General features: G+C 43.4%; 1 protein-coding gene across 1 annotated transcript in view; it reads left to right on the top strand.

The window, feature by feature from the left end:
• The window catches only part of Sash1 (SAM and SH3 domain containing 1), a gene marked incomplete at its 5' end in the record, with an annotated part of 178,140 nt that overhangs the window by 33,572 nt on the left and 126,690 nt on the right, over positions 1-17,878 (top strand). The window contains 1 exon segment of the mRNA XM_013517361.1: positions 5,334-5,462. Coding sequence (XP_013372815.1) covers positions 5,334-5,462 — 129 coding nt within the window.

The raw sequence follows: 17,878 nt of genomic DNA, 5'->3' as shown, positions 1-17,878 counted from the left end.
AGTTTTCAGATTTTCCAGGAACAGAAGTATATAGGGACAAAGCTCAGAAATACTGCCAAACCAGTTACTGAAAGAATGCTGTTTCTTTTCTCCTCAATTGCAATAGCAATCCACCCTATCTAAACTGTTTGGTGCAATGGCCTTTTTCCTTCTATCTTACTGTATGTTGGCCCAGTGGAAGATGCATATTGGAATAAATGTGCTCTATGGCCTCAGGACAACTGCACAAGTTTGAACTCCACTGAACTAACGTTGGTGGCGGGGGCCACTGCCTAGCTCTACACCATGTGCAGTGGATGGTCATACGGCCTGGTGCTATGATCCAGTGCTGTAATAAGAAGAGGAAAGAAAACTTGCACTTGCAAGTGTCTCTTGTTCTTAAAGACAAGGATGAGAAAAAAAATTCTTATAAGATAAAGAGACTCAAATTTGAATTTTCATCTAATTCTTGTTAAACACAGGCGTGGGAAAATTCTTGTAAAAAGATAATGTGACTCAGAGTTTCACAATCTGCTTAAATTTTTTGAGGAAATAAGGTTTTCCTCTCATCCTAAACTTGGACTCGTATTGCTTTAGGTTAATACATGTAAACTAAAGGGGAAAAGTAAGAAAGAAGTGAAACAGATTCGGCAAGTTATAAACTCAACTAGAAACTTAATACCTTAAAAAAAAAGTTTAAAAGGCTTCTATGTTTCATGTCTCTATCTTGATCTATGCTCTCTATCCAAGCATTCTGTGTTGTGTTTTAATTAGTAATGGTATTTATTATAGTAAATAGAGAGATGCCTTAAATTGCATTATAGTTAGAAGTTCATTTGAGTTAGAAGTCCCGAACCAGACACAGACTTCCTATTCCTCATTGCACTAACTGTGGTGCCTTGCACTGCATTAGTTGCATTGTTTAAATTCCCTACAAAGTTTTGTTGCAAATTCTTTCAGTGGGAGCGATTATTTTCATTAACTAGGTCTATACCTATCTCAAAGAAAAAATAAGTTGCATAAAAATGATGTAAGGTATGATCATTCAAAAAAAGTCTGGATATTTGTTTTTTAATACCACAGGAAAGAGCATAGGCTTTTATGTGGTGAACATAGAAAAGAGCTACCTGTGTGCAGGGTGTTCAGCTTGATGAGTTTAGAGGTACGTGTACATCTGCTTGATATCTTTAGAGGTATGTGTACACTAGCAAAAGCATAGCTGTTGTTAAACCCATAAATGTTAATGATCTGCTGAAGTTTTCTCCTTTGTCCTTTATATTATACTTAAAGAGCTTAGGGTTTAAGTGGATAAAGAGAAAATCAGGGGCTAGGGTTATAGCTCAGTGGTACAAACATGTGCCTACCACGTACAACCCCCCGCCCCTAAGTCACCAGATAGTTCATTGGTTCTATTTGTCCATTGGTTCTGTTTATACGAGACATAAAAGATTGTTTTGGGAGGATGACAGAGAATACCAATTTGTAAAAATATATACATTCTTTTATTATTTTGCCTTTGTAGGCATTTAAATCATCAAGATGGATGAAAGTGGTAATTATAGGGGCTTACTGCACATCTGGAAGGTGGTTTGGGCCAATGTAAAGGCAGCTGTGCCACCTCGGCTTAAATTATTACCTGTGGAGGGCCATGGGAGGAGTAGCCGTGGTGCCAGATTGGGGATGTGAAATATTGGCCGTCTGTGGCCTGCCTTGAGTTAAACAGCTGCCGTCTTCCTCATGAGCAACAGATATGTTTTCAGGCCTCCAAATATTTGAAAGTGTTTTGTGTGATTTGGGGTGGGATGGGAAATTAACCTTTTTCTCTAATAGGAAAAGAGATTGGAAACTTTAGAACAGAAGAAATTAATTTGGAAGGTGTCCTTAGGATATATTCGAGAGGAGAAGAAATGTAGTTTGAATATACCCCGTTATATATTGTTTTAATTGTTCTGTTGGCTTTTTTTTTTTTTTTTTTTTTTTTTTGTTTTTTTTGGTTTTTCTCCGGTACGGGGAACCGAACTCACGACCTTGCGCTTGCCAGGCAGGCGCTTTTGCCGCTGAGCTAAATCCCCAGCCTCCTGTTGGCTTTGATTAGTCCAAAAAGAAGTTGTGACAGGTTGTACAGTTCACAAACATGAGAGCTGATAATTTTTGAGGTAAGCCAGAATTCTAGATTGAAGTGCGTTGGTGGATAATATGACTCTTAGTGTTTACGTGTTTATATGTGTGTGTGTGTGTGTGTGTGTGTGTGTGAGAGAGAGAGAGAGAGAGAGAGTGCTAATGATTTCTATTCAAGAGCAGCCAGCCATCGGGAAGTGTAAGCTATGACCCCTCTAGCAAGCCCTTGGCTGTTAGAAGACTGGGGGTGGTATTTGTTCTAAGGTGGCAGGGGTGTTGTATCCCTGATGGGTGAAGGCGCAGGTGTCTGGAGGAGAGATGACATCACAATCCTGGGAAACCAACACAACTCTGGAGTGCAGAATCTAGTAGGTGCCCAGTTGTGGGAACCAGGGGTGGAACTTGGAACTGGGTTCTCAGTCAGTCTTTCCAAGCCTGTCGATCTCTGCCCGTGAATGCACACTGGGAAAGGTGCTCTTTGACCCTCCTGAGCACGTGGAGAAAGTGTGAAATGCTGGGTGACTGGGAATGGCGAGGGCTGTGTCTCCAGTGTGAGCCGACTTCCTTAGGTTATACAGGCTGGTGCTCTGAGGTCGCTCTGAGGTCGAAATAGCCCAGTTCCCCTTGTCCTAGGAATAGCCCAGGTCTTGTTGGAATGGCCCGAGCCTTGAGACCTGCACCGTGGCTTCTGAGGGGATGTTCTAGGCAGGGCCATTAGCTGGTAGTTAGAACAAATGCCCCCATGGGAGCTGTTCTTCTGCTCTTTTCTCTCCCAGTTTCCTACAGTAATTTCCCTCTGTTCTCCTGAGGTGTTGTGTGTGCTGGGGCAGGAGGTGAGCAGGGGTGAGGGCCTACTCAGTGCCTCCTTTTGCTGCTAGAGAGGCTGCCTGCTGCTCTTTGCCTCCTTGCTTGTCCTCCTAGTACCTAGAGCTGAGCTATTTTCCCTTTCCTTCCTCTTTCCCTCCCTCCCTCATTCTTTCCTTGCTTGCTTGCTTCCTTCCTTTTTTGTGGTACTAGGGATTGAGCTCAAGGCCTTCATACTTAGCTAAGTCCTCAGTCCTTTTCAAATTTTGAGGTAGTGTCTTGCTAAGTTGCCCAGGCTGGGATTTAACTTGTGCTCCTCCTGCCTCAGCCTCCCAGAATGCTGGGATTGCAGGCATCTGCAACCATGCCCAGCTTCAGCTTTCTTTCTTGACATTGCTGAAACTGAGGTGAAGGGAACTGAAGGTTGAGCAGGGATTTTAGGGGTTTATTCTGCACAGTGTGTGACGGGTTTGCACGGAAGGCTCTCAGTGGAGGGAGACCTAGCCAGATCTCTGTTTAGCAAGGTTATGTTGGTGGCTTGGTCAAGGGCAGATTGTGCAAGGTGGAGGAGACGAGACACTTGCAGGTGGTGGTGTTGTGGCCCATGGACATGTCTTGGTGAGTTGAGATGACCAGCACAATCCTCAGGATCATGCTGTATTTGTCACGCTATATTTCACGAGCCCCCCCTTAAGATATTCTGGTCCAGTTCTCTCTTCCCCCAGAGAGCGTGTTTTCCAGGAGTTTTCTTCATTGGGGCAGGAAATGAAGGGCTGGTAGGCTGAGCTCCTGTCTCTGTCCTCATCTTTCAGGAGAGGATGGGCTCCCATCTCATCTGCCATGTGGAGCCTGGGGTCTCAGACTGACTGTAGAGATTAATCGCTTGCCCGACATGTTCAGATGTTCAGCGACCTTACCAGCCTTGAAAGAGTCCTTCATGTCCCAGGCTCTGCGCTTGGAACTTTGAGGTACAAACCTCAAATGCAGAACATACTAATGGTGGGAAAGGAAGGAGCAATTTCTGAAAAATTGTTTCTTTCAGTTTCTGTTTCTCCTCTCCCTTAGTTCCTAAAATCAGGGAATGCAGAAGTGGGGTCAGACAGTTGCATGCTGTGACTGGGGCTTTCTGACCAGGGCTGGGTTTTGAGAAATTGAATCCCAAGCCCGGCTTGTAACTGAAGGTGTGCCGCGGTGGTGGACATGTGGCTGTGGGAGAAGCACGAAAAGCAGTAACTGAAAACGCTGGCAAGCAGCGCAGTGTGGGAAATGTGGGTGCACGTTGTGGGTCGGCAGGAGCTTGCATTTTCCTCAGCTCTCTTGGAAGATTCCTGTTCCTTGGTTGTCTTGGTCAAGTCACTTACCCATATCCAAGGGGGAGATCTTGTTGGAAGATAGAGAGGAGAGGAGGTGCCTTTCTGAATGGAGAAAGTGATAGAAGAAACTGCTTAACTGACAAATGCAGCATTTCTGTTACCCCCTGTGTTTTGGGGAATCCACTCCCTCAAGGAAGAGTCGAGTACCAAGCAATCTTGAATGCATTTAGCTGGAGGAAGCTTGAGACCTTGCTGCTGCCAGGGTGCTCCTTCTTGATCCCTGCTATTATTCTGACTGAGGCTGAAAAATGAGCCTGGGGCCATTGTGAGGCCTCAGAGCTGGGTGTAGGCGCTTTTGGCTCAGGGACTACTACCTGGGCTGGAGACAAACGACATGTTTATTTAGGGAAATTTGTGACCACTTGTACTGGGAATGTGTTAGAAGCCCTCTGAATAACTAGAGTATGAATGGCTGCAAGAATGAATAAGCATAGGATTGGACACTGATGACTGATGAATAAGGTTTTCTACTTTTCTGAGGGTCTCTGGGAGGGTAAAAAGTATGGTCCAGAAGCAGCATTCCCCACGGCACCCCACGTTCTCAGGATGCTCCGGTTTCTGAGAGGAGACTGGCGTCTGTCTTTCTCGGTAAGCGCCCCGCAATGGGACCTGTGATGCAGCCATGGCCGGGCTTGGGCTTCAGGGCACCTGTGACTCTGGGTGCCTGCTGGAGGCACATCCCAACCACCCCTTCCTCTGCCCTGTGGGGCAGGCGGACGTGGAACAGTGGCCACAGCTTTGGCACCAGGCAGGCCTGCTAGGAGATCTAAGTTCTTTGCTTGTTATCTTTGGCATCTGACATCAGTCACTCAACTTCATTGAGCTTCTGTTTGTCCACCAGTACAGTGAGAGAAAGAACAGGTCCTGTCCTGGGGCTGCCCAGGGGATTAGGTCTCCCTTGTAAAATCCAGCCTGGCACAGGGCCACAGGGTAATACATATCAGCCGTTATTATTACAGATGCGTCCAGAGGATGACCCGATAGCCGTGAGGCTTTTCTGAAGCGGACTGAGCTGACCTCCTTTGTTCTTTCTCTTCCTTCTTTCTCACCTTCTCTCAGGACGGTTCCCTGGGAAACATTGATGACCTGGCGCAGCAGTACGCAGATTATTACAACACCTGCTTCTCAGACGTGTGCGAGAGGATGGAGGAGCTGCGGAAACGGCGGGTTTCACAGGACCTTGATGTGGTGAGTGGCGGCTCCGGGAATACGCTTCTGCTAAGGAGCACAGCTCCTACTCCTGCTGTGATCCAGCAGCCTCCTGGCCCTTCTGACAGCCCCACTGTGCCCGGAGCTTCCATCTGTACTTCCGGGTGGTGGAAAAAATAAGACCCCCAAAAGACTAATGCAGTTATCTTGTGGTTATTTAATACACTGCATGTTGGCTGGGGTAATAGGGCCGAATCTCTGCAGTCACTAAGACAATAGATTTTTATTTATTTAATTCTTAACTTAAGGGGAAAGTAGTTTTACTATGGACTCATAAGCTCAAAGGGTGCCTGTGCAAGATTTTCTTCCTTCCCCTCCATGTGTCTTTTTTTCCTCTTTGCTTTTTTATTTTTGAAAGACAAATAATTTACAGAATCAAAAGATCACCTGTAATGTCTTGCGTAGCAAAAACCATGTGAGTATTTTAGAGGTTTTCTTACAGTGTTTTTCTGGACATTAAAAATTTGCACTGCAGTCTTCTTGCATATGTTAAAAACCTGTATCTTGGTTTTTACTCAATACTTTATGGTAGTTATCTTCTGGGATGTTGAAATCTCTTTGCAGTCACCTATGTTCCTCTCTCACTTAGGGATATTGAAAGTCATTAGGCTGCTTTGTAAAGATCTCTGCAGGTATAACTAGTGGAACATTTGGTATTGTGTGGGGTAGAGAAGAAATAGCACTGGAGTTCTGTATACAGTCCATACATATGCATGTAGTTCCATGCTGTGAAATGTCTTACTGAAATTTGACATTTATGACTTTAAACTTGCTACCTACTAGAGTCTTTTTAGTTCTGTGCTGCTTGGATCCAGAACCTCATACATACTAGGCAGCTGCTCTACCAGTGAACTATATCCCCAACCATTTTAAATTTTGAAGTATAGTCTCACTAAGTTGCCCAGCCTGACTCTGCTTGCAGTTGTGATCCTCCTGGTTTAGTCTCCTGAGTAGCAGGGATTAGAAACTGGGATTACAGGCACTGGCACTGGGTTGGCAATTCCATGCTTTTCAAATTGTGTTGTTGTGTGTGCTGACCACCTGACCCCGCTCCTGAGACGGGAAAGAGGAAAAGAAGTCTCTACCCTCCATATCTCTTCCAGAGAGCTCCCTCTAGGACCCTCTTCTTTGATGGGGGCTATATGGACTTGTTTACAGCACCTTTCTGCCTTTGAAAAAAGTTTAGCCAGGTGTGGTGGCACATGCCTGTAATCCTAGCACTCGGAAGGCTGAGGCAGGAGTATCGTTTCGAGTTTGAGGCCTGCCTGGGCTACAAAGTGAGTTCAAGACCAGCCTGAACTGCATAGCGAGACCCTGTCTCAAAAAGACAAAAAAAAAAAACAAAAAGTTTAAAAAGCACTGATTTAATTGAAAGTTTACTTACCCATACATTTTTCTATAAATCTACTTAGGGTGGGAACAGAGATTCAGAATTAATTAGAAACATAATTCTTTTTATGTTGTATAAAAGAGTTCTGTTTTAGAAGGGGCACAACCAGTGCTTGGGCACTAATGTACACTCTGTGCGTGAACACGGTCTATTTCCACTTAAGTGTGCACTTCAAGTTCTCGTGTCCGTTAATTTCTTTCTTCAGCCCAGCCTAGGTAAAGATCCCTGGGTAGAAAGTGACATTATGACTGCCAAATAGTAATTCTTGCTTTCCTTCTTGGTCACCGATTTTGTAGTCTGTAGGGATTGGCATTAGCTTAATAGGGTTGGGTGAGGCTAAGACGTGTCCGTTGGGGGCAGAGAGCCATCCTCCCAGACCTTGGCTCAGGCCAGCATGGGTGTCATCGTTACCAGGGAATGGTTCCCCCCTGACTTTGTCCTCTGCTCTTTGTGAATGGTGGGGATATTTCTTTTTAAGAAAATAACTTCATGTGTGAGAAGACTCCCATGCTTTGCTAAAATAAAGAGGCTCTACTTTTGGGATATAGCTAAATGAAAAATAGTCACAGAACAGTTGAACCATTGTACTTTAGTTTTTTCTTTACTTTTTTTTTTTTTTGTCATGCTAGGGATTCAACCCATGGCTGTGCACGTGGTAGACCTGGGCTCTGTCACTGAGCTGCACCATGAGCCCTTCATTTTGAAGTGTTGCCGTTTTGACCTGGGACATTAATCCTTTTTGGTTTTCCTGGACGTTTCATGGTACACAGAAATGAGGGCTGTGAATTGGTAGATGACTGTTGATACAACACTAACCTGCTCTTCACAGACTTCTAGCTGGTCTAAGAGTTGGGGCTACCAGAATCACCCCCATGGTGTTCAGGAACCTCTGAATGCCCCTTCAAGGTAGGAAAAGAAGCCTGCCTGTCGGAGGGATAAATATCCTCCTTTCTGTTGAGACAGATGGGACTAATTTGATGTGCTCTGTTCCAGAGCAGCAAAAGACAGTCTGGGGGGAAAAAACACCACATGAGCTTAATTAGTTGCCATCAAAGGTGTAAGAACTTGGTGGTGGGTAAAATTGATGGGAGCTAATTCAAGGCAGGCTGGAAGCATGACTGTTCATTCTTAAATTGCAGTTAGAAAAAGGAGTAAGAGCCTAAATTGGCACATTCAAATCTATGAAATTCCAGGCAAACTATAGCAATAAAAGGGATTTTTTCCCCTGCCAGGGAATAGGGGATTAAACCCAGGGCCTTCACACTGAGCTACATGCCCAGCTCCCCCGACCCAACTCTTTCTAAGATTTTTTTTTTTTTTAAATTTTGAGACAGAGTCATGCTAAATTACCTCATCTGTACTTGAACTTGCAGTCATTTTGTTTCAGCCTCTCAGTACTGGGATTACAGACACGTGCCACTACGGCTGGCTATAAAAATGTATTTTTAAACTGCTGAAGATGGAGTAAGAAGTTAGACATTTCATGTGTCAGCCACATGGCCTGGGAGTCCAGAAGTCCATGTTAGACAAGTTTTAAGATTATCCATCATTTAGGCCATGCATGCAAGGCTAGTAACTTACTCAGTGTTCCCTTTCTCAGCAGTAGCTCATCATAGATTTGACTCTTGATGGCAACTCATTTCTTTACAAAGCTGTAACTTTTAGTCCATAGCATAATACTCCCTGATACTGCATCTGAATTGTAAGTATGTTTCTAGTCTTTGAATTCTGCCTTTGGACAAGTAGAAAAATGGCCTCTTTTGCAATAGCCTTGGGTCCAAGACATGGAGGTTAATACTCTTCTGAGTTCATAAGCAACTCCCACAAAAGCTAAATACAAGACGGCTTCAAGAAGGAATAATCTACCAAAAGCAATGAGAGGAAGTCATAAGATATTAAAAGCCCAAAACATTTCATAGTGGAAAAAGTAGCATAGTGTATATTGTGTTTTTGAAAAAGTAATTTGTAAGACAAACCTGAGTTTAGAAATGAGTTGAATCAGTTTGTGATAGGTGATGGTTGGTGATGTAGCTCTGTGGTAGACCGCTAAATCTCTGGGTGAATTCTGGGACTTGAGGAAGGGTAATTTGTTTTGTTTTGTTTTGTTTGCCTTTTTGAGACAGGTTTTCATTATGTAGTTCAGGCTGGCCTTGAACTCACTTTGTAGCTTAGGCTGGCCTCGAACTTACAGCGATCCTCCTGTCTCAGCCTCCCAAGTGCTGGGATTACAGGCGTGCGCCACCACACCCAGCTAGGAAGTATTTTATAGCCAAAATAAATATTTAGATATTTATGTTTGGTTTTAAAAAGTAAAAAGAAAAATGCATTGCGCTTGTGAGCTAATTACACGTCAACTGGAGAACAAACCAAAAAGACATCCTTCCCACAGAGATGCTTGACTTAATGCTGAAAAATAGAAGGTTTTGATAATTACGTTAGTAATTAACTTTCTGGACTTGATGTCAGACTGCTTCTTTAAGATCTAATTGCCTGGATCCTGACTGGAATAAAGTGTTAAAGAATGTGTCCTCGGGGCCACTTTTGATGAAGGCGACAGGAGCACAGATGTGTAAAGATTTAGCAGTATGAACAGGGATTCTGAGTCAACTTTATAACTAGAGGGAGAGTTTTTATTTAGCACCAAATGGGCCCTGAAAGAATGATGTGTCTGGATGGCACCTTCTGCCTCTGCTGGAGACGGGGACGTTAGCGCTTGTGCCCATTAGGAAGGTGCCCAGACTTCCCCACATTTGGCACCTCTCGGAGCACCATGTGTGAGCTTGGCGGGAGGAGGCTGCAGTCTGCAATGACAGTAGCCTTCCAAGTCCATAATGGGCCCATCCCTCGTGATGGGAAGTCTGACAGTCTGTTAAAGTGACACCTTGGCCAGGAAAAGGACACACTCAGGGCGGCCTCTATTACTGGCAGTATTAGATTCCTCAGCATCTTTGGGGTAGAATCTTTTTGGATGTTGGCAGGAAGCAAGCTGATATGACAGAGAGTAGGCGGAAGAGTCCTCACCTACGGCAGCGTGCCATGGATGATGACATATTTGTCGGCAGCTGAAGCCTGGCCTGGACCTTGTGCCAGATCATTATCATGACTATGTTTGAAAGAAAGGGAACCCAGACAGAGACTCACCCAGGTCTTCAGGGACGGAACTATAAATAAAAGTGCTGGGTATTGTAATAGTGAGATGGGATATGGGAACCATTGTATATGATGTGAGAATGATTCTGGGTATATTATTCCTTGGAATTTTGCTAATTTAATGCTACCAGATTAAAGTTTAATGAATTTATCTTTCCAGATAAGATATTCATTCCAAATATAGTTCTGGGCTAACACAGAGGCAATAAGACTAGTAGTAATTCTTGGGGTTTTTTTGTTTGTTTGTTTGTTTGTTTTGTTTTGTTTTTCTCCGGTACCGGGAACCGAACTCACGACCTTGTGCTTGCCAGGCAGGCGCTTTGCCGCTGAGCTAAATCCCCAGCCCCTCTTGGGGTTTCTTTAAACTGTACTAACCCCACTCCCATCCCACTTCAAGCCCCAGTGAGAGTCCTTGCCCTGGGCTTGTTACATGGGTAAAATGTGTGAGAGACCTTGGTGGGAATAGGTTGAGGGAGTGGGACAGGGTTTCAACTCTGGCCGTTCTCGTTACTTGGTGTGTTAATTAGCTTTCTGTCACTGTGACAAACTACCTGAGAAAACGAACTTGAAGGAGGAAAGATGTAGACTGGCTTATGGTTTCAGGGTTTGAACTCTATGGTCACTTGGCTCTGTTGCTTGTGGGCTCATGGTAAGGCAGAAACATGGCCTAGAGTTGTAGAGGAGGAACACTGCCCACTTCACTGTGGGCAGGAAGTGAGAGGGAAAGAATCCAGAGAACACACACTGGTGGGCTTCTTCCTCCTTCTGCTTTTGTTCCGTATGGGCCCTTAGCCTATTGGATACTGCTGCCCACATTCGGGTTGGGGTCCGTTGCTCCTCCCGAGTTTGCTGCCTCACATGTCAGTCATCTCTGGAAATACCCCCACAGGCACACCCAGAAGTGTGCTTTACTAATCTCCTAGGCATTTCTCAATACAGTCAAGATTAACCATTGCTCTTGGCAAGTTGCTTAATTTCATCAAGCCTCCATTGTCCTATCATAAAATAGGGATAAATATATCTCATGGCTATTCTGAGGATGAAATAAAATGTTGTAGTCATAAATAAATTACCTAAGTTTCTTTTTTATCCTTTCTCTTCCTAGTTCAAAAATTTAGTAATGCTCAAGAGCATGCACGTTTTGGTACTGTACTAACCAAAGGAATTGACCTGAGGGCCTTTGCCCTGAGCTGTTCCCCCATTTTATTTTTTTAATTTAATTTTTACATTGAGACAGTATCTTGCTTGGTTGGTAAGTTCCCCAGGCTGGGCTCCAACTTGCTATCTTTTTGCTCCAGCCTCCCAGAGTGCTGGGATCACAGGCATGTGCCACCACACTGGGCTCAGAGTGTCTTTCATTCATACTTCATTAATGTTTATTCACATGAGTGCAGGGAGTTTTTTTTTAGCTTTTTGATTTGAGAAAATTTCAAGGATATACAAACAGCACAGTGTAATGAATGAACTGCCTCTGCCTGTCCCCCCCCCAACTGCCACCAGCATCCCGCCACTCTTTCACTCTGCTTTCTACTCCCGCTTGATTATTACTGTTATTTAAAAAAATTCTTCATTTTTGAGTTAAAATTTGCACACACTGAAATGCACAAATCTTAGCCATCCAATTCTATTAAGTGCATATGTGTGTGTCACGCACAGGCAAGCTGGGTAGAGAACATACCTGTCACCCTCAGAGCCCCCTGCTGTCTCTCTCATAAGTTCTATCACTGTGTACTTCAGCAGAGGGAACACAGGTGACATATAATACATACTCAGTATGTGTTTGTTGAATTCATTTATGTGTGTAATTGTTTTTAAATATTTAGTGAGCATTAAGTCTGTGTTTAGGATTTTGCCTTTCCAGAGACATAGATAATAGATGTAGAGAAAACAAGTGAACAGAGGGCCCCTGACCCAGGTTAGCAACATGTAAGAGGTTTCTCTCAGCAGTGATACCCAGAGCTTCCAAGCATAAAGAGCTTATAAGACCGAACTGGTTTTGGTGGGTATGTGTGGACAGTGGAGTGTAACTAAAGGCAGGCATCTCGGTCATGTTTTAGGTCAGGGCCAGAAGTGGAGGAAGGAGTTGTGACCTTTATAGACTTTTGCAAGAAGTTTACTGTAGCTAGAAACTAAGATCTGCATGAGGCAGGGCAAGGATGCCTGCTGTTCCTTCACAGGTCCTTGGATTATTCAGCGCATAAAGAAACAGAATGTTCCTTGGGATCACCACGCTTTACAAGACCAAACAAAAATAATTGCCACTCGCTCTTGGTGACTGGCTGGGCCAAGGTGCACTTGTTTTGGCTCTGCTATGGCTGCACTTAGACGCGCGCACAGAGGCTGGTCTGCGTGGGATTTTCTGTTTTGAATGTTTTGGTTTTGTTGACTACTCTTCTCTTGTTATTTGCTATAGACAGTGAAACGGAAGCAGGGTTCTTGTACACTTCAAAAAAATCAGAGGAAAATGGGGTTTTCCCAGCTTCATCCGCAGTTCCCTGTTTCTAGGAGCAGCGCTCAGGGCTGAGAAGCACCGAGGACAAATGTACCTTCCGTGTCCTTGTTCCTCTTTCCATAGGATAACAATAAGACCCGGGCTGCACAGGGTCCAAAGTTATCCAGCTAGAGCCTCCACGCTCTGAAGCATGCCGCTGCGAAGGGCATTTGTTTTTGTTTTGTTCTGTCTTGTGTTAACTTCCATTCTTCTCCAGCTTTGGGCTACTGTTGACTTGCAGATTGCAATCAGAATCAGTGGGCATTAGATGGTGAGTCTGAGCTGCAATCTGCTGTGGGATTCTCACACTTGATGTCCACATACACTGAGGCTTTATATCTTAAGCCAGATGGTAATGCGGTTCCCCGCTCTGGCTCCGCTCAGACAAAGTGGCATTTGTGTTCAAAGGCCTGGGCCCAATTCAGTCAGCAGTTTTCGGGCATTACGTGGAGCGAGCTGGACATAAACAGATCTCTTGGTGCTGGGTTTAATCTTGACATCCTATACCTCCAGTTATTAAGAAAGTTTTTTACTAAATCAGCAATAAATTTGTGTTTCCGTCCCTTTATGGGTGGAAACCTTTGCAGACCTCTTGCGTAGTTACGGAAACCTGCATTCTGTTTGGTATCTTAAGTGTGGAGAGGTTCAGATTTTTCAAACATGGGCCAACAGCTTCAGCTTCTTTTTGCTCACAAGCATTTAGAAAGGACTGATTTTTGTTTGTTTGCTTTCATAAAACGTAGCATGCCTGGGAGATTAAAAATCAAAATAGTGTTCTGCTTAAAATACAAATGCTTGCCAGAAAGGGAAAAATCTGAGCTTTGTTGTTTCATTTACATATGACACGGAGAGTTCCTCAGCATTAATCAAATTAACACCAACTGGGGAGAAAAGTCAAGGAACTCAAGGAGAAGAGGCCACTTGATAGCAGAATCAAACACTTGCCCAGGGCCCAGGGGCCGAGTAGAAAGGGCACTGTTGTTTTTGGAATCAGGTCCTTTCAGAGGGTAAAGGAGACCCAGGCCCAGTGCCCTGGAGTATCAAAACCAGGTTACCAAAATTGTAATGTGATCTGAATGTTTACATTTAACAATTTAACTTTTTTTTTTTTGGTACTGGGAATCGAACTCAGGACCTTGTGCTTACCAGGCAGGCACTTCTGCCACTGAGCTACATCCCTGGCCCCAGTTTAACATTTTTAACATGGCAGATGACAGTATCATTTATTTGTGCTAATCACAAGCTAATATAAGCCATTTAAATATGTTAATTTGTAGCACTCTAAAGGCAGTATGGTCTTGCAGCGAGAGAAAATCTAAAGGAGTGTGGTGAATGTGTCCTTGTTTTCAGGTCCTTGGAGTGGGTTACTGTGGTCATATGTGTAATGTCATTTGATGATCTTGTCTGTGTTCTAAGTATGAGACGCTGGGTGAACACTGAGTGACCCGGGCCCCATGGCCCATCTGTACTCTAGGGCACTGTTTGGAGTGTGAGAATGGTTGACATCTCAAATGGGATTGCACAGATGTGTACCTTCAGGGTGAGCTGCAAGTCACCTGGGGCAGGGTTGTGAGCCTTGTCAGCTGTTAGCACACACACTTGGCATTGGCTTCCTGGTCCATAGTTCCATGCTTTAGGCAGATCTCTTACCACATCTCTAGTGTGCTGAAATCACAGAGGCAGCTGAAAGAATTGGCTCATGTGTAGATAGCCACCTGTCAGTCAGTCAGTCAGTCAGTTGGTCAATCAATCAGTCAATCATAGTTTGTCCTCTGGTGCTGGAGTTCAAACCCAGCACTTCATCTTACTCAGCAAGTACTCTCCCCTGAGCTATACACCAGCCCCATCACTGAGTATATTGATGAGAAATTTTTGTGGCTACCTAGTTCAGTAGTATGTCTTAGTTTGGGGCTGCCATGGCTTTCAGTTTGGGAGTTTCAAGAATCTTATTCTAAGCAGACAAAAAACAAGATAGTAGAATGTTGAGCAATTTATTTTGCATAGTTGGTTCTGTTATTCAGCCTTTTCAAATACCTATTCATTATCCAAGGACATAAGCTAATGTGCTAACTATGGAAATACATCTCAGTACCCCCCGAAGCCCAGCTGTTATTTTTCCTTTAATGTATCACTCTGTTTGGTTCTAGCTCCTTTCCATTCCTTGATATGTCAATTCATAGCTTTTTTTTTTTTTCCTCCTTTGCTGTGTCAATCCATGCATTAGAAGTAGAGGCTTAATTTAGCACCTCTACCAATGGAATTACAGTTCAGGTGAGGAGTGGGCCCACTGCTTCTATCTCTAGCATTCTGCAGCGTGTGCATAAGTTATTTATTTATAAGGGATAGTTTGAAAGACTTTGTGCAGTTACTAAGAATAGGAAAATGGTCTAAATTTGTGCTACAGCAGTGCCAACCATCTCATGGGCCCTAGCACAGGCTGATGGAGCTTAATCAAAAATAAATCAAGGACAAGTCTAAACCAAACTGGAAGTACATCATGAATATTCGTGAACATCTGCACTCGTTTGCGGTCCTCCGTGTTAGTTTTTTAATGTGTGCGACAGTAGAGACGAGACTTCTAAACAAAGATGCCAAAAGGAAGACAAATTCCCATCTGTGATTTCAAAGGGTATTTTTGTTTGTCTGTGTTGTCCTTTCTGCTCACAGTGTGGGTTTCTCTTCTTCAAAATGGGCCTTTGATCTCTTCGATCTCTTGGAATCTGTTTTGGTATTTTATCTGAATTCTTCACTGGAGTCAGGCGCTCAGCCCATGGAGCCGAAACATGTCTTTGAAAAGGAGAATTTTAGCTTAATTAAGGAAACATCTACTATTTAATATTTTTGAAGTATCTTTAAAATGCCGGTGGTATTGTAATTACCAATTAAGCTAGTCTTGTGTCATTAGTGTAACTGTACATGTCTGAACCTCAGGGTCTTCTCTCTGCTTCACTACTTGCAGTACTGCGGGGAACTAGGAAGGAAGGAACGAAATGCGAGGGGGCCATAAAAATAGCCACGTGTAATAATCATAAAATGACATTTTAAAAAGCACATTAGAGTTGATGAGGCATCACATCTATTGCCTTATTTAGTTCTCCTAATGGCCCTGTGGGGTTGATATTAACAATCACAAATTTGATTGAGCAGAGGCAAAAACCAGGCCTCTGAGAGGGAGGTGGGGTAACCTAGCTGGGGAGACCCTGGCCACCTTCCTCCTGCCCCATCCCGGAGTGGGGCCTCCATGCCCACACTGGCCAGTGGGGCAGGCAGTACCATACTCTCTTCACCTGGGTGCTGTGAGGTTAAGCAAGATCATGTTTGCAGGGTACTCCGCACAGTTACTGGACTCACCTAAGTGCTCATTGAACATTTACAACAAACATTATTGTTATTTACAATTATAATACTAATCGTTGATAAGACTAACAATTTTAGGACTTACTAAGAGTTGGCAGCTAGTGAACAGCAGAGGGAGGATTTGAAATCAGAAGGTAAACACTAATTTCTCTGAATCTTCCACGTTACTCGGTAACCTTGCCTTTTCCCCTCTGGAAAGCCTCCATGGTATCTTGATTTATAGATCAACGTAAGTGCTTGGGTCATCTGTTATGAAAGTATAGTATTATAAGCATAATACAAAATACTAAATTATTTTTATTGTATAAATCACAACAATACACATGTAGGTAAAAAATTGAAAAACAAATTCACTAATGTATAAGTTTAAAATCTAATATCCAATTCTCAAAGATAATAATTGTGATTGGTGTCTTCTCTGTTCTCTTTGCACACACGTGTGTGTGCGTACACACACAGGTACAAACATATTGGACATTCTGCTGACAAGCAGATTAGTAGCAGCAAAGTAAGAGAAAGTTGATTGTTGCTTGAGGGAGTCATGTGTCTGATATGTTAGCAAATAGAAAATTAAACAGTAGATATAGAACTCAAAAAACTTCCATCTGTACTTTTAGAATAGGGACAAACAACTTGCCATACTTTGTAATCCTATGCAAATAACCCAGAATTTAAAAGAATCTGTTAAATTATATTCCTTACATTGTTTGAGAACAGAACAGACAACAGACTTCAGAAGCATTCCGGTCAAGAAGTTAAAATAAAGTCATTTTATTTTTCATTGTCCTTTTTCTTGACAAGAGAACTCATTTGTTTACCAGAACAACCTAATTCTAGAGGGTTTTATAATACTGTTAATTGTCAGGTAATATATACTAATATATTATATACTTCGAGATGCCTACATGATGGCGTGTGTTATTTTTCTTGAGCGTGAATGGTCCCCCCCCCATACCGGGAATCGAACTCATGACCTCACGCTTGCCAGGCAGGCGCTGTGCCACTGAGCTAAATCCCCAGCCCTGCGCGTAAATGGTGGGAAGTTGGTAAAACAGCAAATTAAAACCAACATTTACTGGGTTTCTAGAACATTTCAGTAGCTTACTTGGTGTCTTGGGGAAAATACTACTAAAATAGAAAATACAATCCAGTTTCAGGAAGATCAAGTTACAATGGGACAAGATAGCCGAAGATACACTGTATTAGTTAAACTTGTGAGTGGCTGACACAGATCTGTTTACAACAAACCCCAGCCTTGGGTCAGTTCTCACGGAGATACATGAAGTCCTAGGATAATGGGAAGATGGCAAAAGTGGGTGATGCTTGTTAGTAGACACCTTAGGGGAACCGGTTGGGAAGAACAGGTCCTCCTGGCCTGGCTCAGGAGTACACAAACATCCAAAGGCCTGAGAACACTGGTTTCTGAATGATGGGAGGAGGTCAGACATGATTATTTGCCTGATACAGCCCCATCTGTTGGACCAATGGAAGTAGCTGAAATTTGAATGAACTTAACAGGGTTAGACTTCCCAGGGCAGTTGCAAGAGGAATGATACTGCCAACTATATAATATCCAAATATTTCTTTTTTTCAGGTGGGCATCTTTTAATTAAATGCTCTGGCTAATTAAATTGGTCTTTTTTTTTTTTTTTTTTGTCTTTTTTGAGATAGGGTCTTACTATGCAGTTCAGGCTGGCCTTGAGCTTACTTTATACCCCGGGCTGGTCTCCAACTCTCAGTAATCCTCCTGCCTCAGCCTCCCAAGTGCTGGGATTACAGGTGTGCACCATCTAGCTGATTATAGGTTTTATAAAATATTTATGGGGTACCTGTCATGTGAAAACACATAGTATGTATTCTCCCAGAATGCTTCCAAAAGGCTTTTTGTTTGTTTTTGTTTTTCTTCTGGTACCAGGAGTTGAACTCACAACCTTGCACTTGCCAGGCAGGCGCGCTGCCGCTGAGCTAAATTCCCAGCCCCTCCAAAAGGCTTTTTAAAATGAGTTT

Source organism: Chinchilla lanigera, unplaced genomic scaffold (genome assembly GCF_000276665.1).
Source record: "Chinchilla lanigera isolate Chin_1 unplaced genomic scaffold, ChiLan1.0 scaffold00038, whole genome shotgun sequence".
Classification (NCBI taxonomy): Eukaryota; Metazoa; Chordata; class Mammalia; order Rodentia; family Chinchillidae; genus Chinchilla; species Chinchilla lanigera.
This window is presented reverse-complemented; position numbering and strand designations above follow the sequence as displayed.